Raw genomic sequence first — 25,433 nt, 5'->3', positions numbered from 1 at the left:
TTGAATCATGTCTAAACATTATGGTCAACCGGACTTTGGAGAAACATTTTCAGCTGAGCACTATTTCAAGCCCCTAGCAATCTTCAATGATTTCGAAGAGGCAAATACACCTCTTGCTGACCAAACAATTAATGCACCTTGCAAAGTAACTGAGAACGGGTGTACTTGACAGTCTATCCAATGTCCAACACAGGAGAATGTTCCAATCTTTACCAAGTGCACAACAGAACTTAATCCTATTGGCAAATGAGAAAGAAAGGAGGCTGTTTGCCCTTGAGAGAGGAGGTTGCTTACTATTAAACAAACCCCTAAAAAGAGGAAACACTGCAATGTCTGCTAGATGCCACTGTGGTGCCACAGAAGATCTGACACATTTCTTACTGAACTGCTCCATGTACACTACTATGACCGAGTATTATTAGCCCATTACTTCAAAAAGAATAGCCAGGCGAACTGGATGAACAAATCATTCACCCCCTAAGTAACCTGTCTGGGTTAGAAATATAATTGATTGGAATATTCAGGAGGAAAAGCTGGGGCTTGGAGTACAAACAGGAAATTTTGCTGGCCTTGCCCCTGCTCCATGAAACAAACTATGTTGTTCCATTGAAAGATATATTCTGATGAAGACTGAAGGATTATGTGTGGTCAGAAGAAGATGGGGGGGGCTTTTATCATTTAAACCTTTTTAAATATACAGATTTTCGCACTTTTTATAAGGATTCCTTTAAGGTGCTTAACTCATTTCTATAGATTGTATGAAGATTGTTTTATATGTATTTTATGATATATGCTTGTCTGAAAGGCAGCCTTGCTTCGCAAAGGGGCCGAAAAGTCTTAAAGAAAAAGTTACTTATCTTCTGTACCGAATTATCTGGTAGAGACTCTCTCTAGCTGCAGGTTCCTTACCTTTAGAATCTACAGGCATCAGCTTGGAAATCACAACTTTTGCTAAGCAATAAATACCCTTGCGCACACCGATGGGTGGCATTGTTCGGATTCGCATGGCATTGTGTAGATGGAGCAGTTTGTGACATCACGATTTCCTAATCAAGGAACCACCCAGGCACACGTGTGTCAGTACATTTCCACAAACTTCCACGCCAGAAGCACAGAGCCATGGAAAGAACCAACAGCTTTGTCTGTATGAAAAGACTAGGACTCTGAAATGGACAATCCTTACCTCTAGAAAATTAATCCGCAGAGCAGGGAGGCATGGGTGGGTGTAAGGAATCTGCAGCCAGATAGAGTCCAGATAATATGTTACCAAAGGTAACTAACTTGTTCATCTGACAGAGAATTCTAGCTACAGATTCCTTACCTTTGGATTAGATAGCCAAGCCATAACCTACTGGTGGTGGTGGGCTGCGGAGAAATTGTCCTCAAACTAAAAAGACCTGTAGGACCGAACGGGCAAAGTGCCCATCTTTGCGGACCTGACTGTCCAGGCAGCAGTGTTTGGCAAACGTGTGCAGAGATGCCCACGTTGCAGCCTAACAGATGTCCAGGACTGGTACATATCTTGCTAAGGCAGTGATGGCTTTTTTGACAGAGCACAGCAGATTTTTATGCAGAGAACGAACCAGCGCAAAATGGTTCGGATCTGCACTGCCTGACCTTTCTTTGCTCCCACGTGCCCCGCAAAGAGTTGGTCATCCACCCGGAACTCTTTTGTGCGGTCAGGGTAGAAAGACAACAAGAATGTAGGAGGAAACATATGTACAAGCCCTTTGAGGAATCCATTTTCAGTAGGAGACCTGAATAACGAAGGCTGATTGGGCAGCCAGAGAAAAGCTGATAAGGCAGAAAGCTATCCCCTGAGTGTGCCCAATGCAGAGCCCTGCTGGGCAAGGGACAAGATAAAGAGAAGGATATCAGAGAGAATAGCAGAAAGAGGACCAATAGATTTTTCTGTACAATAATTTGCAAAGTGTTTCCAACTGCAGGCGTACACCGTATTAGTGGAGGGATGACTGGCTGCCAGAACAACTTTACAGACTTCGGGAGGAAGATCGAAGGCTGTCAACTGCAGTCGCTCAATCTCTGAACATGGGAGTGCAGAGTTGAGACGGAGGACCTTCCCTTGCTGCTGCAACAGAAGATCGTCCCGAAGGGGAAGCCTGATCGGAGGATCGATGCTCATTTTCAGAAGCCCAGGATACCAGACTCTCTGTGCCCAGTCCGGAGCCACCAAGATTGCTTGTGCCCGGTTATTCAGAGTTCTCTTCTTGGGAACTCTGGGCAGAAGTGGTATGAGTGGAAAGGCATACAGGTGGCCCTGAGCTCCACTCGATACGAAAAGCATCACCGAAACATGTGCCGCCTTGGAAACTCCAATGCGCAATACTGCTGACATTGCGCATTCTCTTATGAGGCAAACAGATCTAACCACGGCTCTCCCCACTGCTGAATGAGTCCTTGTGCCACCGTCGAATGGAGATGCCACTCATGATGCAGGATGCCATGAGGCCTAGCAGCCTCAGATTCTGACTCACCGAAATCCAGGATATAGGCGGAAACATTAGAATCATAACTTGAATATCCTGGACTAGCTGTTCAGGAGTATAGGCCCAAAACTGCAGTGTCAAGAGCAGTTCAGCTGAAAGGGAGCATCTGAGAGGGAGTCAGGTGTGACTTTGGCATGTTTATGCAGGAGGTTCGTCATAGTCTGAAGGTAGGTGAGGACAGCCTGGGTCAAAAGAGCCTTCACCAGCCAGTCGTCGAGGTAGGGGAAGACTGAAACCCCTAACCCGCACATATGAGCTGCGACCAACGCCATCACTTTGGCGAACACCCAAGGGGTGCTGGTGAGCCAGAAGGGGAGCACGGTAAACTGAAAGTGGTTGTGGCCCACCTTAAATCGCAGGTAATGCCTGTGGGGAGGCAGGATGGAGACACTGAAATACTCATCCTGCAAGTCCAATGCTACCATCCAGTCTCCTTGGTCTAGAGCAGAGCAAAAAGAAGGCGGTGCAAGGGGGAGTCAAGCTGCCGTTGTAGGACAGATAAGGACTGCATAAGCTGCTTCTTCTGCTGGCCTGGTGGGAAACGTACCTTGGTGAAATTTTTACTTCAGGTAACTGCCCCCTCTTTACTTCCAAGAACAGATTCAAAACCCAAGTTTGGGTAAGTTGGTATGATTAGATAGAGATTAAACTTGTTCCTTCTTTGTTTGCTGTGTCTGTTATACTTGTTGAGCACACAACACATACCACACTCAGAAATTTCACTGTGTAGGGCTGCCATAAACACCTAGCTGTGCTGAATGTTTCTAATGTTTAATATTTAATAACCCTTTTTTACATCTTAGGTTTTTCAATTTTCACCAAGAAAATAGGTATGAGATCCTAATATCCCTACATCATTTGTATACATGAATATAAATGCACTGGAGTTAGGGTTCTGTCCAGCCCTGACGAAAGTCAAGGACCCAACTGGGCACTCTGAATGTCTGAAACATACAAGAAAAACAATAGTGGCTATTCGATACATTAGTTTTGACAGCGACTACATGACCATTTTAATCAAACATAGGGTACCCACTAAATAAAGAAAAATATCTCTTTTGAGTTTACACAAGGTATTTTAATGCATCTGGTTGAACTATCCAGCCAAACTTTATTCTGAACTCCAATGAATAGCTGAGTCCGTCCAAGTGGACACCAATGATGAAACATGTCACAGAAATTTGCGGTTGAGCTGTCCTCTTTCAGTATAGGTTTATGCCGCTAACGTTTTAGAAGACTCATAACTTAGTTCCCCAATATCTTTTCATTCAGAGTTAATGTGTCACACACCTTCATTCAGAGTTAATATTCAGAGTTAACAGATACACTTTGGTCCATGTGTAGTAGCAGTGGGAGAAGTTGGCATGCCAATACCTTACTGAGGAGCTTGTATTCTGTATTTAAAATAGGCCGGGGTGTATAAGAGGACAACTGTGTAGGGGGCCTATCTGATTTAAAAAGCAAGTCACCACTGCCTCTCACGTTGTGGCAGGAAGCATTCCTTCTTCTAGAGACCTACAGTCTAACTTTTCAAGGTGGGGGAATAGGCGGTTAACGGATATGGCATAAAAGTCCACTGTTAATCCATCAGACCCAAGGTTCTTATTACAGGCCATCTCCCTCTTTGCTTCACGAATCTCAGTGGTAGCGATCAGAGCTCGCAGCGCCTCCTTCTCTACTGCTAACACCTGAGGAAGTGGATACTGGTGCAGAAAAGTGTGTATGGTGTTGGGGTCTACAGGTGGAGGTGCGGCATAGAGGTCAGTGTAGTATTGACAAAAAGCTTCATTGATGCTAGTTTGATTATCTACTATTCACAAACGTGGGGATTGTATTGTAAGTATAGTAATAGGAGATCGTTGTGGACTGATTAGTTTGGCAAGGAGGGCGCCAGGTTTGTCCGTCTCCGCATGTGCCTTTTGAGTGTAAAATCTGTAATCCACAACCCACAGGTGCTCTAGGAGTTCCGCATGACGGATCCGTACAGTTTGTAATTGTGCTGCTTTGGTGTCGTCTAGTGCTGCCACTTGTTCCAGGACGCCCAGATTATTTTCTAGGTGTGTGAGGTCTTTCAGTATTTCCGCCCGTGCTACCACCAGCATAGAAATGGAGGAGGTCTCCCACTCGATGAGTGGGGAGGAGGCAGTGTTTATGTTTTCTGAAAAGAATGTGTCTATAGTAGTAGCTAGTGTTTCCCAATATACTGTGTCTTCTGATAGCGTGGGCTGTAGGCGCCATGTTGGTATTGGAATGGGTACCCGTCCCCAACTAGCTAGATTTCGAGAGGGATTATGGTCAGACAATGTTTTGCCTAAATATGTAGCATGGGCTATGTGGGACTGCAAGCAGGAGGTGCACAGGATTAGGGTGTAGGCAGGAATGGAGCATATTCGGGTCGGATTAAAAGGAATATTCCTTTGCGTCCCCATTACGGCTCCGCCATACATCCACCAGATACCAACCCTCAACCCATTGTCACAATGCTCTGACTTGGCAAACCGGTGTGGCATTCGGGAGGGGTGGGTGTGAGCAGTCAAGAAGAACATTAAGTACTGCATTCGAGTCCCCACCCAAAACCCATGGAAGGTGAACCCAATCTGATAGCACCATGGATAGGCGTGCATAGAAAACATCTTGTTTTTGGTTCGGTGCATAAAAACATCCTAGCACTATCTGTTCCCCATCCAGGAGTCCCCTGGGCAGTACATATGGGCTCTGTCTATCAATTTTTGTATCTTGGACCGAGAACTGAATCCCCGCCCATATCCATATGGCTGCTCCCCGGGCATACACCAAGAAGGAGATATGGAACAACTGTCTCCTCCATTTGCATTGCAATTTTAGGGCTTCTGGGGCAGTAAGGTGGGTTTCCTTGTAGGAAGGCTAGGTGAGCGTGTCGCCTGTGCAACTGTGCCAGTATCCTGTGTCATTTATAGAGTGACCCCTAATATTTCAAGTAATTATATTGTATGATTTAGTGATTGTGGCCATTTCAATTAGCGTAGTGAATGCCGAGCAGTGCCGCCTCTATGGTACTAATGCGCTCCACCATGGTTCTAGTGATGACAGAAGTGTAACAACAACAAAAAATACACCTACCCAATACATGGTCCAGCGTGGAAAACTGTGCTCGACCAGTGATCCAAACTTAACAAAACTGTATGGATATGGAGATAGCAAGCCTTACACTGATGGGGTGCCCTTGTCCATGTGCCAAACTATATATCTGCAAGGTAAACATGTCACATTGCCAAACGTCCGGACCAAGGTCTCATCTGTAATAAGTTGCACACATAGTAGTTCCCAACATTAAGCATTCAAGAATTCAAGGATGTCACACGTAGATGTTGCAGAGCAATTGTAGTGCTGGTTAAAAACCATCAGATAGAAATCAGTGTAACAGTCTGGGATACAGGGCGGTGGGAGGGAGGGTTTCTCCAGGCATCTCTTGCAGGAGCGCTGAGTTGGAGACATGTAAGCGATAAGGGCAGCAGTTTGGGCCTTCAGAGTTCATTGGCAGGCTGCGTTGTAATAGTCGGGAAAAAGGCTACGCTGCCCTCAGTTTTGGAGTCTGAGTCCCCAGCCAGGGATGACTCCGTGATGGACTTCAGCTGGGATCCCGTAGGGTAGAAGCAAGCTGAATACCTTCCGGTTGAGTTTCACAGGCCTGTTGTGGTGACGGTACTACTCCCCCGGCTATCATGGTATCCAGTTTACTGTGGGTACGCCGAGCATGACGGTTCGATTTCTGTGATACAAGCTCATCTTGTTGGTCACTTGTGTTCCCTGGAAATTTTGGTGTAGCCGTTCTCTGGCTGACGGTGGAGAATCAAATAAATGAGAGCGTCGTTCATCTATAACTTTCAATTTTGCTGGGAATATCAACACGTATACAAGGCCATGTGCTCTGAGGTGTCTATTCAGTTCTTGGAAGGAAGCCAGGAGGCGTTGTACCAACATTGTGTAGTCTGGATAGAGAGATACTCTGGAGCTGGCAAAAGTGAGTAGTGCGCATTCTCATGCTGCCCGGAGTAGCATGTCTCTGTCCCTATAGTTCAGTATTTTTGCCACTATTGGACGCGTCGGGGTCCCTCGGATAGGTTTCTTGGTAGGTATTCAGTGCACCCGCTCTACCATGAAGAGGGCTTTACAATCATCACAACACTTAGGAGGTCCTTTAGTCCCCTGCAAACTGCTTGAGAAGCTCATCGGAGTGGCTGAGGCCTTCTTTCCACTGCAGATTACTTGCCCTGTTTAGAGTTAACCACCGCTGTGGCACTTTTTCTTATTAAAGTGTTCCCTGTCAAAGGAGTGAAAGCACGTTCATTAGAAATGAAGTTGGGCAGGCCAACCACGTCTTGGAAGACTGTTCGACATCCTACTTAGTTTCGCAGAAATGGATCTGACACATAGGTACACACAGGGAGTTTTCTTCATGTACATTTAAAACGCTGTTGATTTTTCTTCTGTGGACCCAATCAGTGTAAATCTGCACCTGGGGGACGGGCCTGATGCTTCAAATGTAGTGTCCAACCCGAGAATGGGCTGCAGTCAATTTATGGCCATGGGCGCCGCCGGTAAAGGCTCCAATGGCAATCAATAAATTCCCTAAATGGGGTGGGGGAAAGCACAATTTTTGTGAAGTGGGGAACCCCGGATATATATTAAACTCTAAATTATACCCTTAGTCCAAACCAAGATTAAGCAAGTCACTGCAACAGAAAAAAATAACACTCCTATTGTAAAGAATAGCAACTAAAATTCTATCCAAAATAAATCAGAAAAGGGGCAAACAGATGAGCTTTTATTTTTTTCATAAACTGGCAGCACTGGAGAATAGTATACAGAGTTGCTGGCAAATGATTCAAAATTGAGACTGCCACAGTTTTCTGTCACTATAACATCAGATTTATTGTAAGAAGCGCCCGATCACAAGAAACTTTCAATCTGGCTATTCAATTGAGAAGAGAGTTAATGTGAATTACCTCAAAAGCAGGGTAATGAGTCTTAAAGAGAACCCTACCCTCAAAAGTAAGCAAGTGAATGGAGCACAAAATAGAGGACATGATTGAATTAACATGCCCTAAACAGTGTGTGGCCCCGGTGCATGTTATGGGAGTACCCACTTATTCAACTATTTTGATCTGCTCTGTTGAGCACTATCTTTGATGTTACAAGCAGACGATTATCACTTACCATGCAGGCTAGCCTACCGGGTTTATTTAATGTCATCTAAAGCTAAGATAGCATCTAGATTGATCAACCTTGCCTTACTGATAGGTAAACGTGGAATTGCTATTACTGATGCTGTGGAGCGACACTTATGTATCATGCTGCTCTCAGCCTCTCTCCGGCTCCCTGAGGTTGATAGTTACACTTAAGTGCTGTTATCATTACACATCTGACTTAAGGTTACGTGACTGCTCCTGGTTTGTCGGATAATATGCTTCTCATGATTCACTGCTCTTCTGGGTCCTCTGTGTGGGTATTATAATTGTGCCAATGGCTCATAACTCCAAGAGGTTGCTATGGAGCTGAACATTCACTAATGAAATGCTGCACCCTTGAAGAAGTCAGGTGTGACCATTGTATGTTTATAGTGAATCCCAGTAATGTCAGGAGGCTTGCCGTAGTCTGGAGGTGGGTTACGACAGCTCAGTGCTAGCCTGCCTCAGCAGCCTGGGATCAAGGTAGGGAAAGTCTGGGTCCCCCAACCTCAGGAGATTAGCTGCAACTACCACCATCACTTTCACAAACACATGAGCGAGGCTGGTAAGGCCAAATGGAAGCACATCAAACTAAAAATGATACTGGCCCATCGTAAACTACAGGTAACACCGGTGGGCCAGCACGATATGAATGTGAAAAAAGCACCCTACAGGTTCCAAGCTATCGTCCAGTCTCAGGGATCAAGGGTAGATGAGACCTGAGCCAAGGAGAGCATCTTGAATTTGTCCTTTCCCAGGAAGGTGATGAAAGGGCAAAGATCTAGACTAGGACTGAGCTCTCTGTCCTTTTTTGGCACCAGGAAGAAGTGGGGATAACAACCACAACCTACTTCTGGTGTTGGCACTCATGCTAAGGCTCCTTTAGCCAGAAAAGCCTATACTTCCTTTCATAAAAGGAATACCTGGTCTTCTGTCAAGTGTACTTTTGATGGCAGAAAGGGAAGCAGGGTTTTTCACAAATGGAAGGGAATAACCCAGCGGAAGGTCACAACGGACACATTAAAGAGGACTGGGAGGGGGGAGGTTGGGGACTGGGCTGCGTGCTGCCCCTGCTGTCTGCGTGACCTATTGAGTCCTCAACTTTGGGAGAAAAAAGGAATGAGAAGGCTGTTAGACAGGGTGCCCATGCTAGTAATACTGCGGCCCCCCTGCCAAAACCTTGTAAGGGGAACAACAGCACAGGGAGAGGGTGAGAAGCAGTGGACAATCCAAGGGGGCAGGCCATAGCTCTGCTGCCCTTGAAGTGCTTCAGCTCGGAATCCAGCTTGTCCCTGAAAAGGAAGGGCTGTCAAAGGGCATATCCATGAGGGTGGATTGGATATCTCCCTGAAAAACCTGTGAGGCACATCCAAGTATGTCACTGGAAGGAGAAACTGGTAGCAATAACTTGGCCCAAGAAGTCAGTAGTATCAAGGTTGCACAGATGGAAAACTTTGCTGCCGCATCTCAGTCATACTGCTTTGCTTGGAAGAGGAAAACATGAGTTTCTTGAGAAGACCATATGGTGGACTTGTCCCTCAGCACATGGAAGAATCTGCTCAGCAGACAGACACTGTTCACATAGCACAGGGGAAGTCTAGTAGATGAGAAAAATCTGTGCCCAAAAGCATCAAACTGCTGATTCCCTATCTGGTGGGGTGGAAGGGAAAGCATTGAGATTAACTTTGCCTGTCGAAACCTGCAACATCAGACGTCAGGGGAAGGATACTGGGTAAGGAACTCCGGTTCACTGGCAAAGGACAATTTAGCAGGTAAATGGGGCACCTGTGTAAGGTTTAGCCAGGTACATAAAAAGGCAGGAAGAGGTTCCTCAGTGGTTTTTTCTGGTTGCAAGACCTCACTCAACCAACTTGTTTTGAACTCTTGCATAGGAAGCTGGAGATCAAGATTGACAGCAGCCCTAAAGACCATCATAACACTTGACGCAGTTCCTATGGTGGCCGGGCCTGGGGGGAACACAAGACCAAGTCAGGGGAGGTGTCAACCACTCACCGCCCGAAGCTCATGATACTAGTTGTCATCATGATATGTCAGAGCCAAGTCATTGCTGACACTGCAAGTGTTGTTAACTGAATCTGTACCAAAAATGCTGTTTATAAACTAATCGATGATATGAGGCAGTGGAACAGTGTTAGTATCAAAAGGATTACTAAGAGAAGCAAGCGGTGTTGAACTCGGCTTTGGACAAAGTCAATGCTGCACCACCTCGGCGTCGGACAGAACCATGGTTGGGACATGCGTTACCAGTGAAGTCAGAATAGGTGTTAGAAGGTCAGAGCCCAGTGTGGGGCATGGCACCTGCATTTGCAATAATGCCAGCATCGGCACAGATCAAGGGACGGTTCCAGAGTTCCCAACTGGTGGCGACGGAGGTCGTGCTGGTGTGGTCCCAGACGGGAGACCTCTTAAAACCATGGGGACCAATGGCGCTGTACAGAGAGTCAACTGAGCAAACAGGAACATCACAGACTCCTGGAACTTCTGAATTTGAGCAGGAGCAGCTTCGGGGACGGGAAACCTGGACTGGTGTGGGATGGAACTGGGGACAGTCTCTACCGAATGACGTAGGGAACAAGACCTGGAAGTGTAGCGACTTCAAGCCCGGTCAGGAGACTTGGAGTAGCATGATAGGGTAGTATCCATTTAGACAACTATTTTTTTTATTTATGCAACTTACCTGAAGAGCAGGACCTGGGCGACAAGCCCTCCGGGGACCAGTCCAAGAATGGCCTTTTCCCACGACTATGACCGACAAGGGGCCTTGCAGTGTCAGGCAACAAAAAGTTTTGCCTCCTGGATGACCTTTGAATGCATTTCAGGAGCACTCACCGCAGGTCGTGAAATGACCTTAAGCACCACAGGCAGACCAAGTGGGCATCAGTGACAGGCATTTTCCTGTAACATTCCTCACAATGATTAAACGCTGTCAATCTGTTAGGGGACATGTCCCTTGCACACAGAGTAGAATTTGCAACAAAAAAAAACTCCAAACTTCAAGGAAAAGGCAGCCTCAGAGAGAACAGAGAAGTTCCGAATCTGCATCTGTAGGAGCAGAAAGAAACAAACTGATATCAGTGAGCATTGGTGGTGCCTATATGGCCGCACATGCCACATCCAGTGCGGACAATGTTGGTGGAGAGCTGCAGGTGCCATCTTCTGGTGAGCAGAGGTACTGCTTCAAAGTTTTTCCAGATCCTGCCTGATGCCTGGAGAATATTCTAAGGTAATGTGTCTGCAGTTACAAGTTTCTATCAAAAACAAGTGCATACTTAGTAATTGCAAGACTTACAGCTGATGCAAATGCGAGTTTCAAGACCAATATCGTGATGAACTAGGAATCATAAGTCAAGGTTTTATTAAATAAACGGAGTAAGGTTTTAAGTTTAAAGTAATAAATTAGTTAAAACACAGAATCCTGCACAATTCTACATTTTACCCACACACACGGCCTTCTCGTAAATGTAACTTAATCCTCCCTTGAAAATGGTTCAAACTTTAAAAGGCAGCAACCAAAGCCAACTTGGTTTTCAAAAACAAATAAGACAACTAAATGTAATTAAAGACTTAAGATATATTGCTATCCAATATGAAAAAGGGAGAAGAGAAGCCTTGGTGGTTCAGTGAATTTTCAGAACTTTTCTACTTCACAGCAAAGTGTGCATTTGCATTAGGTTGAAGATGCTGCATAATTTAAGACATCAGGAGATAAAGTGCCTGTTTCAGCTACGAGGTGATCAAATGATCACTGATTTGAGTTTTAGCAACTCTTCTATAAGTTTCTACTATGGAAACGGACAATAAAGACCTGTTGGAGAAAGGAAATGTACTCCTTTTATGAAGGTTGCACATGTTTTGCCTTGTTGGGGGTGGAGGAGGGGAGTTTGTAGGAAGGGCCGTGGGTGGGGAAGGTTACTGTCTACTGTTAGTGCGATGTATTGTTTGGGTACAATGCAACAACAAACAGATTTCTGAAAATTGTTAAGGCAGTTTTTTCCCATCTTGTAAGCAAGGTCTCGATTTCAGAAAAAGTTCAAATCATGCAAGTCAGCCCTATCCCTCAAGCCATTTATAGGATGGACCCATCATAAGTCTGTTGTTCTTTTTAGATGCATTTGTTGCTGTAGGCTTTCCATCTGCAAGAGTGTTTTGCCCTAAACAGTCTCAGTCAATGGATTACTAGCTCTATCAGTCTTTATAGATGTGAATTTGTTCACAAACATTTATATATATCCATCTGATATCCCTTAACTCACCTGTAAGTCCATCCTCAAGGGACTTTGGAACCCACCCTTACCAACCAACTCTGAGAAATTAGGAAAGTTTCAATCTAACAAGTACAGAGAATTATAAAGAGCCTTAAATACAGACTTTTTCTTGCATTATGGAAGAATCTAAAACCAAACCCTATTCCTTATAATTTCTTTTTTTAGTAATGGGTGGCATTTTCTCATTGATAAATAGTTCTATACAAGTCTACTAATTTTTGCTTTTAAAGTTCATTTGCTTCTGAAATATATCGTGTGAGCCTAAAATGTTTACAGCTTTTCGCCTGTGAAGAAAAATAGCCATAGGATGTCCAAATGAAGTGGATTTAAACACTCAGAAACTTTTACTTAGACAGCACCTAGCTTCTTTACTTCAATCAGTGAACTGTACTGGTTGTTCAAAGAACCACATATGCTCTTAAAGGAAAGTAGAAGCTGGACTGTGCAAGGGAAGACTTTCAAACGATTTTGTAGGAATCATAAACGTTTGTGAGATGTATCATTGAAAAAAACAGAGCAGCTGAAAAGCATTTGACTAACTGTGAAAAGGTCCTCATGAAAGATTTTGTTTAGAATTTGTTTTCTATTTTAATTTTTGGGGTGCAGCCCCATTGAGGAAAACGAACATTGTTGCGCAATTTTAAGCCTGCATGACATATATTCAGCTATGAAATAAAAAACAATGAAACAGAAGAGTATATACTCTGCCTTGGGGTATCCAGTCTCTTGGAAACAACGTGCTCTAAGGAATATTTCTATGACACTGGTTCCAGAGTCAAAACCTTATCTTGAAGAGATCACAGAGAGGACACTGGTGTGCCTTCTTTGAGACATCTTGAGGTCAACAACAATCGAGAGAAAAAGTAGCTGTAAAGTTTGTTTGGCTCCAAGTACTGACAATTTGGAACTTCTGTCAAACTACATCAAGTATTGTGCTCCCTTGGGAGTTATACTGATCTAAAAACCTTTCCTTTGGCTGGGACAAGGGATCGCTCCAAGAAATGAGAAGTAGAGTCCGGAAGGAGTAAATCTGAGATGTGCATGTGGTGCAGCACTGGGGAATGCAGCACACTGTAATATCTAACCGCACCCTTGCTCCTAATATTTCATATCTACCATCTGGTTAAGATCACACGATTATCAATACTAACTCAACTTAACCACTAATTTCAAGATAAACACAGACACTAGGCCCAAATTAGTCAAGGACTCCAATATTTTAGATAGTTCACAGTTGCTTGTCTAGCAGAGATATCCCGAACTAGATCTCCTTTTTTTGTCCTTCATAAGAAGGGTACAGTACTGTGAAAGCCCACTGAAATTTGCCTTCAACAGAATAAGAGGCTCATTTACAAATAAGTCTAAATTTCATATCCTTGGTGGGCAGCAGAAAAAAGTGATCAAGATACTGATAGTGGGATAATTCCTGACCGTGAAATGAAGGACGCTCTTATGACGTTCAAACCACAAGTCACTGTGCTATTTTCTGAACCTGTGTTCTTTTGCACCCTTTTTGGCGTATTACCATAAGGGTATCAAAGCACATGTTTTTACATGCACTACCAGAACTTATGGCGTTCAAGCCAACGACGTGAAATAAAATTGAAAAAGGAAAAGTGGGAAGAATAAACACTGGTACAAAACTATGCAAGCTTTTACAATTAAACATTTATCCTGCGGAAGGGGGAAATACAGTTCGACACCCAAAACGTTTTCGTGCCTGTGTTATAAATATATGTTTAAATAAAATCTGTACAAAGGAAGAGAAAGTATTCACTTAAAATGTGTCGATAGCTATTAAGCACGTCTCTGTAAACTGTGAATTTAAGAAGGAGTGGCAAGTCAGGCAGCTAACACATTCATTGTGCAGAGCAAATTAATGTGTTATTCATTCATTAACCTTGAATGTGACCTACTGCTATTATGGAGTCAAACTGAAAATATGCAACACGCAGTTAATATCGCAGTGTCATGCTCTAAGCAAGTACGTGCCATACTTCACAAGGTCAGATAAAACTCTACAGAAAAAATGTGAATTCGATTTTGAAAAAAAACACATCGTGGATAAATAAGTGTAAACTAAAAGAGAATAGTTTGGCTTGATAAATTGTGCCTGCATCATTAAAAGTATTTCCCAACCAACGCAGACTACATATAATGCACTGGTAGTATTGTGAACTTATACTGACTGTGCTTACTACTTATTCAATGGGTGTAGTATTGTTAGTGTTGTAGTATGGGTTTTTGGGGACAATCTTCTTCATGACGGGTCACTGAAAACTAGGAGGATATGTTCAGTAAGGGTAAGCGTTATAGGACAGAGGGAATGTAGAAAGAGGTTCGTTCAGGTTAACATCTGTGGGAACAGGCCTGTTACTTAATTTATGTGGTATGCATTTTCGTTAAGGGCAAATTTGCGAATTTCCTTGGGCAGCTTGGTCTGAGAAGGATGTATCACAGACAGAGTAGAATTTAAACAATGATTACCACTTCTGAACGGGGCACAAGACTGTTGGCCTGTCAAGCTGACTGTTGTCAAAAAACAATTGTGAATAATAAAATAGAGAAGGCTTTGGGACAGCCCATTACTCAAGATTGGATAACTTCCTTAGTTCTCACTTCGTTGCACCTGAATAATTGTCTTTCCCATGTCTTCTGATGTTTCCGTCAATAGTATTTCAGTCTTGTCTTTGTTTGGATGGTATGTATTCTTCCACTTTAGACATTAGATTCTGCACTTAAGTGCATCTGAGGGATTTTATTTTTTTCTCCCTCTTCATGCGACTCATTACTCCATCCTCTCCCTTGCTCTATTAAAAAAAGGGCACCACCCAGTACCAGTTTGCTATCCGAGTCCCCTTGCGCTTTAAGTGGCAGCAACTGTGTAACCATCTTTAAAAGACCTTTTACCCTTTCCAACATGGCCATGTGTGTTTGTGAGGGGGGTAGTTCTGAATGTATTTAGTTATGCTTTAACAAAGTCTGTTCAAAGATGATCTCAGTGGATGCACATACATCCACAGTCCCTTACTGCGCAAGTGTGATTCTGCCAGCAGGGCTACTGCTCTTGCGTATGAAGGCAGAGGTCATCCACAGTGACTTCTACCTGCAATAATATATGGGCAACAAGGGCATTCAATTTGTGCTCAGGCCAGATTGTAAGTGCTGGGGCTGCTTTGGATGAGTTTTCGAAGTGTGTTTGCCACAGTGTGGGAGGACGAAGCCAGGACTGCTCAATCCTCAGTGTGGTTACGTTCGTCCATGAGCCCCAGACTTGCTGCATGCATACTGCTAGATGCTTGGGGCCATCTTTCCAATAATGTCTGTGGATTCATTAACATTACTGGTTTTCATAGTGTTGGAAACAGTACTACAATAGTTCCACTGTACTGATAAAACTAGCATAGCACCCACCATTTTCCTCAGTTGGCATGGATTTCAGGTGACCCCATACATCCTACTCTACTGACAACCTTTCTGGCTTTGTTGCACCAGTACCCATGAGAATCCTTTGGGGGTTCTGAGCCTCCAGCCCATCATTTTCTTTTTGGCCTATCCACGGGTAGCCCTTTCTTTCGATGTACATATCTCACCATTCTTTGCATGTGTGGTGGATGGAAGGGCTCCTTGAGAGTGGGAATAGCGTCCCTAGCCCTCATTCACTGCAGCCTGCTACCCTATATCCTAAATGAGATGGTGGAGGGCACTAGGTGTGAGGCTACTACTGGGAGAGGATATTCAGCAGCACACAGACTATGTTGTTCAGCTGCATTTCTCAAATACACTAAAACACTGTGTGATATATTGTGCAAAGGAATGTCCATCATATGCAATCATTCATTTTATAGTACAAAATCAAATGTATCAAAGGGAATATTCATCATAAATACACATTATACTGTCGACATGAAAATAAACGTGATTCTCGCAAAAACAGACTTAGCTAAAAAAAAAAAGCTATGGTTAATGTGTCCTTAATTATTTTGGTTAATCTTAACCTGCCCTTGCACTATTTCCCACACACCCATGACCGACAGCCATATTTTACACCAGCCCATATTTTGGAAAAACTGTATTTGGGGCACACATTTGTCCAGTTGACACATCGCGTGACACAATTACTGGGTGAGAGTCATAATGTTGCATGCCCATCTACTTCGAGACTTGCTTCTGGAGAAGGAGATGATTGTAAGCTTTAACAATGCTTGCTATGAATTAGTAGCATTTGCCTATGTTAAATATACATGAGTGCTTTCATGTAAACGTAAATAGGCAATCGGCCGTAAAGCGTACAAATCTAAAACCGAATTTCGCTCTGCAGTTTTGTTTAGACACTCATAGGAAATTGTTAAAAAAAAAAAAAAAAACTAACAAACGACCCCAGAGTAACTATTTAAACATGCTGCAAACGTTTAAACGGAGGAGTGGAGAGGGCTAATCGTGATGGAAAGCTCTTACCGAAACGAAGTGTTCTTTTCCTTCGGCTTTGGTAAGATTATTGGTGGGACTGTCTGCCCGGCAGCAAAAGCAAACGTACTGAAGATAGACAGTGGATAGCGGAACTTCATCAGCTGTTTCTTAAACACATCAACCATCTCAGGACTTACTTCGCCATCAAACGCAACCTTGATTAACTGTACAAAAAGGCATCAACGAAGAGAAACATCAGGAAATTATGTCAATAAAAACTAACACAAGTAAATAGTCAGCAATGTTGGAATGGCTTTAGAGCGCGATTTCAGATAGTTTTGCAAGTCAAAATTCTCGAGGAAAAAAAGAGTTCAAAGTTTAGAACAAATGTTTCTGAAACTTTTGAGCGAGAACGACCAATACTAAATGTACATGCTGCATTTACCCCAAGATGCATCTGGTCAGTCTGTGGCTGTATGTAGTACAGTCTAGGCCCCAGGGAGCAGGAGAGCATTTTAAAGGGGAGCAACACATCAATAGCATAGGTGCAAGCCGAGTCTAGCAATGTACTCAAAGACGCGTGATCAGCTGTTCACAGCAAATATGTAACCAGGGCCTTGGAGAATGGCAAGAAAATTAAACAGTTGATGATGGTATAAAGATATTTGTGAAGCAGATCCTTTAACAATGTGAGCATCTGAATTTCATACTTAGAGCGAAACTAAGTACACCCAATACCACCATGTGACAATTCTGACACAATTTTTAAGAAAGTATCAGGATTTACGATGCGGCAAGGTATAGAGCAGATTTACCTTCAGTAAACAGGAGGACTAAAAATTAACAGGAAAGTGTTTTAATGACTGCTGTTTCTTAAAGCATGAGCTCCTACTTGTTGTCAAGATATTTCATACCACAGGCACAGGAGACTGAAAAGTTGGAGTTCATGGCTTTATACAACAGATACACGGTCTTAAAACACACTAGGGGCCAGATGTATCAAATTTCCCAATAGCGATTACCAAATTGCGATTTTTTGCGAATTGCAATTAAGTTATTGCTATTGAAATGTATGAAACTCTAGGAGTTTCATATAGCGATTCGTGAAGGCTTACAAATGGACCTACCTCATGAACATTCATGAGGTAGGTCGCAATTTGCAAGCCTTTGTGAATGGCTACAATCACAGGGATGGTGGCCTGCTGGGCTTAGCAGACCACCATGTCTGTGATTGGTTTTCAATAAAGCAATCTTTTTTTTTTAATACAGCCGGTTTAACTTAAAGAAAATGGGATGTATTTAAAAAAGAAAAATGAAAAATGAAAAAAGGTCCGGGGGACCACTGCTTGCTCTTAAAAAATGTTTACCCATGCATTCACAAAGGGGAAGGAGTCCATTGGGGACCCTTTTCCCCTTTGCGAATGGGTTACCACCAATTTGAAATTGGTGGAAACTCCGATAGTTTTGCGGTCGCATTCACGGTCACAAGACAATCATATTACCTCTGCGATTCAGCATTAGGAAGGGACACTCTTGACACGCCCCTTCCTAATACTGAATCGATCTATAGTCGCAAATCCAATTTGCGATTCGGTAACAGGTTACCGAATCACATATTGGATGTGATACATAACAAAATGCAGTTTTTGCAATCGCAATACTGTTTGATACATCTGGCCCTAGGTCTCTATAATCAGCAGCCGCATAAAAAAGCAAGACCGTGTTGAAGGTCATACTGATTGAAGCTTGAGACAAGACTGGCTTCTACATGTTGAACGAAGCCTAGGTGAATGCCAAGATGCATGCTAAGATGCACAAAACTCCCATATGACCACTGTCTGCCCCAACTGATACAGTCTCTCCATAGTTTATTCTTGAACCACCACCAACCAGCACATTCATGGAGTGACTCCTTTAGAACCAGAGGTTCTCTTTAAAAATCCATCACTGAGACAGAAGCCTGGCCTCTACTATCTCAAAAGTTGTCTCTTAAGTTTCTTCTATTTTTATGGACAGATGACAAGCAAAATCCCAAGACTACCGAGTGCATTAAGGAAGATCATTGGACATTATGGACTCCAGGTGGGGAGGGAGATGGTGAAATATGCTGTTTGGGGCCTGCACATGGGTGGTGGGAGCTTACAGGCTTATTAATGATAGATGATGTACTCTTTGAAGAGATCAGTGTTACACTCTTTTAGGACCTAGAGTCTCAGTAGGACAAGACTTATACACATAGAGCAGTTGCTGGTCGAGGTTGTGGGTGAATAATAATAGAAGCCTTTCAATATAGAAGCCTCCTGAAGAATGGTTGCACTGTATTGACCCATGGAGTTAAATTCCTACGCCAGGGAGCTTGGGAACCTTAGTAGGTGATTCAGCAGTCAAATAAAATGTGGGCTTTTTAGAAATAGCAAGTGCAAATACATGAGGGAACAAAGGGTATGATCAATGTTTTCAGTCCTTTGGTGAGATGCCAACAGGGCGAAAAGTGGTCTCTTGTCTGGGAAGGGGCTTGTGAGATCGGAGAATGTGGTATCTATATAGTGCAAACCTAGCCAAACGGCATAGGGGTTGTAAAGAACAGATGTGAGGAAGGCACCTTGTCCTCCGGACATATAATTCAGGGTGATATGGCTAGATTGTATGTAAGTGTGATGTTGAAAATGAAATTGTATGTGTTTTCTTGGTAATGTTACTTGTCATAGACAGACCCCGAATCCATCATGAATCCTAGAGATGTTGTGTTAATGAAGATGTTGCATGATTTCAATCCATTATCATGAAAGAGAGAATATTCAATGGTGTGTTTAAAGTGAAGTTGATCAGTTTCCTTTAATTTGGTTGGTTTAAAAAGTCCAACAGCTGTTCTCATTAGTAGATAAAACCATTGCAAGCAAAGGAGAACTAATCTTTCTTGGTTCCAATCCCTTTTCTACGGCCACCATAATTATGTATTGCTTACTATAATATAAAATCCCTGCAAAATTGCAAAATCTCACCTAAGAATATTCTATAGACTTCAGACTGTATCTGGAAAACTTGAACAGTACCTCTGCGTGCCGGTAGGTGATGTCAGTGGCTCTGCATCAACGTCATCTGTTTTGGAAGAGACATGAATGGTACTTTTATAGGCACCTCCATGGGATGTTGATACCAGTATCTTTCGTGACTATTTCTGTACCAAAACCACAGAGGCATGGCAGAATGATATGTGATCAGTGTGCAAAATCTAACTGGATCTTCTAGGTGAAGAGCCCAATTCGCAGAATGGGGAGGATGGGAGGGTCATTGAGGAATCTGTGGTTAGACAAGGTGTTTCTGCCAGACAAAGTATCACTGAAGGTAAGTAACTTGTTCAACTGACACAGATTTCTAACCTCAGATTCCACATCTTAGAACAAATACCTAAGCAATACCTACCCACAGGTGGGTCTGTGAGCTGGCTTAAACCACGAAGCCAGGAAGACCAAATTGGCAAAATGCCCATCTCAATGGAACTGGCTGTGGAGTTACACCCAGGTAGCAGCTTGAAATATGTCCAGAACAGGCAGTCTAGGTGCTAATGCTGTAAGAGTGGCCTAGGCTTCAATGTAATGAGCTCACAAGCCTTCAGGGGGCTGCTTTTTAGCTAATGCATAACATATTTTGATGGGGAGAGAAATCCATCGAGAGATGATCCATATCTGTGCTGTCTTGCATTTGTTTGCTCCAGTGAACCCAATGAAGTGGTGATTGTCCACCTGCTGTTCTTTTGTGTGATCCATGTAAAAGGAGAAGGCTCCAATGTAAACTCTCCTCTTTCTTGGAAGGATGAGGCAGAGCAAAAAGTGTCGACAGCCTGATGTTTTGCCTGACAAAGAAGGGGCCACCACCTTCGGGAGTAAGGAGGCAGAAGCTCAAAGAACCAGTTTGTCCACATAGAAGCTGAGGTTAACAGAAAGCATGAAGCTAGTTCACCTTCTTGGTCAACGTGATGGCCATTACGAAGGCTGTGTTAAGTGTCAGAAGTCCCAAAGGGCAGCTGTGCATGGGTTCAAAAGGAGAACACATAACAAATGTTAAGACTCAATTAAGGTCCCACCTGAGCATAACAAAAAGAGGTAGGTAAGCCCTTAGGAAAATGTGTTACAACAGGTGACTTAAACAGGAAGGGCTAATCCAGCAACCACTAAAAAGCTGAAGTGGACGACAGGTAAACTTTAACAGTGCCCATGGAAGGACTTGCCAGGCTAAAGGCAAAACAAATAATGGCACCTCTGACAAAGAGAAAGTGGTCAACTTGTAAGGTGAACCAAGTCATAAACTTGTCACAATGAGAGGCAAATATGGCCTTTGTTGAAGGACGACTGGCTGCCAGACCAATATTGCTTATTTCAGAAGGAGGATTAAAAGCACTAAAATGTCACCACTCGATCTCCAAGCATGAAGGTGCGGAGAGTGCAGGTTCGGGTGCAGGCCCCTACCCTGTTGCTGCAACAGGTGATCCTCTAAAAGGGACACCATGATAGGAGACCAAGTGCTTATGCCAAGGATTTCTGGATGCTGCACTCTCCATGGCCAGTCTGGATCCACGAGGATGACTTGGGCCCGGTTGGTAATGATCTTATTGAGCACTTGGCACAGGAGTAGAATCAGCAGAAAGTTGTACAGGAGTCCAGAGTTCCATTCTAAACAGAACGTGTCTCAGAGCAAGAGCTGCTTTGGAAACTCTAGTGTGCAAAACTGCTGATTTGCAAGTTCTCAGGGGTGGCAAACAGATCGGGCGAGGATCTCCCTATTCTCTGAAAGACCCTATGCCACTTAAGGATGCAGAAGCCATTTGTGATCCACAAAGCATCAACAACTGAGTTAGACTCCCCTGACATAGAGGGATCCTGCCAGGTGTTGCATGACCAGGAAGGTGTCTTGACATTCCAACCATGTCGGGAGTGAAGGGCCTCCTGGCACAGGGTCCATGACCCCACTCCATCTTGTTTGTTGCATAAGCTGCAATACAACATGGTGAAGAAAATTCTCTTCACAAAGGCCTCCAAGCCTCTTGGATTCCCGGTATGGAAAAGTGGCAAGGAACGCAGTAGGATTGATTTTGGCGGCTGAGACCTGCACCATCAGGCTCTTGGGGGGGTCGGTGCTGGGTGAGGAAAGCTGGATGTCCAGGAACAGAGCAGTTGCAATGGGCAAACATCCTCTGCACTAGATACCAGTGCACGGCTTGGCCCAAGTCCCCAGGACAATTGCTGTGAGGTCTTCATTGAAGGGAAGCAAGGTCTAGGCAGAGGATAGCCCTGGTCGAAGCACCTTTGTCAAGACTTTGGTCTTGACTTGGAAGGAGGGGAGCTGCAGGTCAAGGAACCACCATGGCGATGGATGTGCTTTCCTCCATAGTAGATTCTAGAGGGGAGACCAGGTTACAATCTGGAGATGTGGCCAGTCCACTGGCATCTCCAACCTCCCCGTCCCAATTGCCCTCAATGTAGAAGTGGGCAAGGTCATCAGATGGGTCATCGAACCCATAGCCATTGTCATCTTCACCCCTAAATTCAAAACCCACACTGGGTCTTTCAAAAGGACAGAGGCAGCATGTCTGAACTGGATGTTTGACGTAGGCGGTCGGCACTGGATTCAACGTCAAGTAGGCTGATAGAACACCCAAAACTTGGCAGGGGTAACTCAGACTCTAGGGAATACAGGAAGCTGCGAAGCAGACCTGGCCTCTGGCTCTGCAGAGGAGTGCAGGAGCAGGCTCGAAAAGCATAAGGTCGAGAGGAGGAAGAAGAAGGCGGCTTCAGAGTCTTCTTTTTGTGCTTCATGGGCTTACCCAACTTCAATGAAGTCTGAATTTAAATCATGAGATCAGGAACAAACGCAGTATCTTCTTGTGCCACGCCACTAGGAGCTTCATAGCACTTGCTAGGATCAGCGCAGGCCCCTGGAATCATGGTCTGATCGCCAGGGATCAGAGACAATCCTGGTGGGGATCAGAAACAGACATCTGTCTGTGACAGTCCCCTCAAGGTTTAAAACCAGTGGGTTTGTTGCGAGACATGTTCCTTGCACGCTGGGAACAATAGCTCAAAAAGAGTTTATAGAAAAGTCGAAAAGGTGGTCAAAACACAACTAAGGTAGTTCTCTTGATCTATGCTGTTGGGATGGAAAGAAAGGATATGATCAGCATGCCAGAGAGTTGCCTATATAAGAACTGCACGTCACTTCTGATGAGGGATACATCAACATGAAGCCGCTGGTGTCCACTTTGGGCATGCAGAGGTACTGCTCAAGATTTTCTGGATCCAGTCTGACTTCTGAGCAACAGTCTAAGGTGAGGAATCTGCAGGTAGAAATCTCTATCAGAAGAAGCTGGTACCATTCACTGTGAAAACGTTTAGGCACAGATGGGTGTCATCTGTGTGAAAGTAGATTCTGTGTTTGACAAGGAGTATTCTGAAGATTAGAGGGGCAAGCATGTATGCTTGTGGGACTTGACTGGTCACTAGTAACAGCTAGTATTTGTAGGCTTCCATTTGGAACAGTCTGTGTTGATGAGATAAGAATAAACAGCATCAATGTAGAATAGTGTGGTGAATTATGCTATTGAAGTTTTGATGGGCCACAGCTTAAAAGGCTTCAGAGAAACGAAATAGGATGAAAAGCAGGGTTCACCCTTGTTTGAGATGCAGAGGGAGTCATCCACAATGTGGATGGTAGTGAATTCAGTCCTGCAGGGTGAACTGTGAACTTAAGACTTATAATCATGCCCGAAAGGCCTTCTTTTATCCGTATTTGTGAGTGGATGATGACAGCTTTCCCATTATCTTTCTAACCTGCAGTAGCTGGAATTGTAGACAGCTGGAAAGGTAGGGCCTAGGATGACATATATAAAGAGTGAGACAATCTACATAGATTTAAGAATGTCTAGTAACATGTCTGCTAAAGAAAGGCATTAATTTCTATTAAAAAAAAAACCTGTGAGATTTTGGTCAGTGTTGGTTTTCATGATTCCAGTACAGGTCAATGTGTGCTTAGTTTACTGTTGAGAGAATCAAAGAGTGAGTAGACATTGATTGTGGGTTGACTGGTTATTGATAGGACAAGTAATTATCGCAGGCGTGGGAGGAAGGGGTGGTCTTTGAAGGAGTAATACTGCTGCTTGACAGCCAGTGGGTGTCAATTGGTATGTTACTGATGGTGAATAGAATTGGCAAGCTGATTTTTCAGTCCATATTTGGATGCAGAAGAATGGCAGTACAATAAATTCTGTATGTGGTAGGTATTTCTCCTGTACCTAATGCATTTAAGAAAGGAGAAAAACAGTCTTTTGCTGTAAAGGTTGTGACAGAGACAATACAGACTTTATCAAATTAAAGCCTGGAAGAGAAATTACATGCCAAGCGTGACACTTACCTTTGATTTTAGCATAATCATTTACTGTAATTACTATCACTAAGAAAATGACGTCTTTAAGGTAAGGGTACGAAATGTAGGAGAACCTGATCCGTACCCGATTTTTAGGAAAACCATTAACACACAAAAATACCCTGACTTTACAGCCGTCAAAATCACTTACTTACATTGGCCACAGTGTACTTTGCGACGTACCAACCAATGGATACTGCAAATGCCAAAGACCGACATCTCTGAACGTTTGTCAACTGGGCTTTATCTGCGGCTGCTTCAAAGGTCAGGAATTTGAAGCTATGTGGTCTTCCTCATCTCGAGCTTTCCGATTAAAAGTAAAAACTCTACTTTAAAACTGTTAATTGGGCCCGAGATAATCTTATTTGTTTCACTGCTTTTCCCCACTGTATTTACTTATGGGTGTGTGTTGTCTATAGAACCAATAAACTATGCCGAATGATGCACTCTACAAAAATTAAACACCAGAACAAATACTTGTTTTTATAGAGCTCTTCAAACGATACTTTCACCATTCCTAAGTACTGCAAATAACTGGTGGTACTATTTTCCAGCGTCATTGTAGTAAAATGGCACAACTTGGAAAGTGTTCCGGGAGAGTAGGTCACCTCCTGGCATTCAAAACTAGGACATGCTGATCACAGCAGATGTTCAGGGTGACCGTTATCTGACTAGTTAGTCGGTTTTGTGACTCAGCTTCATTAATATTTATTGTTTGCAAGACCCAACATCTGCTGTGATCCGCAGCTAACAATTTTGTATCCTACCACAAGGCTTACTCACCCTTATACTCTTCCCAGCTGTGTCATAAGTACACTCGGTAATAGTATATGCCGTTCAGGCCTATATTCTTCAACTCCCTCATATGCACTTTTTATACATTTAAAGCCTACATATATAACACACACACACAGTGGCAGGCACCACTCTACACTGAAAATGCAATGTTTTGGGTTGGTTTTAATTTTGGGTCATGTTGACAGATCTGCACCAAATTTGGTGGGTCCTGCATGCCTAATTTAATGCAGATGCATGCAGGGCTGAGCAACATTAAAAGGGAGTTGGTAGAAACGTTTTCCCACTTTAGCTCCCTTTTTTGATTGCAGCTACAGCCAAAACTGCTGAATGCATTAAACTTAAAATTGGCAAAGAATTATAACTTTAATCAAAAAAGCATGCTCTTGGTATTTTTATGCAAATCTATTCAGTACGTTTGGCGAAGTTACTGTTAAAACAAGGTGCCAGGTGAACTTTAAGGGGTTAACATTTAGCGTGTCTTGGTCGTTTTAGTCCTTTGAGTTTCAAGGATTAGGTAAAGCAGCTGTCTGACTAAGAATTTTAATAAAGGCGAGCTATTGGACGAGGGAGCTTTTTGTCCTCTTCGGCCACTTGGGGACCATAAACCAGAGAGAGGGCAGTAATATGAAGGCTCTGATTGGCTGGCATGCAGCAAGACCAATAGCTTTCTTCAGGCACCATTACAGGACATGGGGCATAATCTATGTGTTCAAAGAAAAATTAAAAATGTCATATAAGAGGGCAGGATAAGCAGACCTCCAGTGCCCACACCAAAAAAGAAAAACAGCCAACAAACTACTTTCTGGGGA

The 25,433-nt window shown here is 43.5% G+C and overlaps 1 protein-coding gene across 4 annotated transcripts in view; it reads right to left on the bottom strand.

Annotated features, from left to right (window-relative positions):
- The window catches only part of SBF2 (SET binding factor 2), a 1,701,375-nt gene that overhangs the window by 424,987 nt on the left and 1,250,955 nt on the right, over positions 1-25,433 (bottom strand). For all 4 annotated transcript variants that reach the window (XM_069223624.1, XM_069223621.1, XM_069223622.1 and 1 more), the window contains exon 24: positions 16,459-16,634. In XM_069223624.1, the coding sequence (XP_069079725.1) occupies positions 16,459-16,634 (176 nt within the window). The remainder of the gene's footprint in view (positions 1-16,458; positions 16,635-25,433) is intronic.

The sequence above is a fragment of the Pleurodeles waltl genome, chromosome 3_1 (genome assembly GCF_031143425.1).
Source record: "Pleurodeles waltl isolate 20211129_DDA chromosome 3_1, aPleWal1.hap1.20221129, whole genome shotgun sequence".
Taxonomy (NCBI): domain Eukaryota; kingdom Metazoa; phylum Chordata; class Amphibia; order Caudata; family Salamandridae; genus Pleurodeles; species Pleurodeles waltl.
This window is presented reverse-complemented; position numbering and strand designations above follow the sequence as displayed.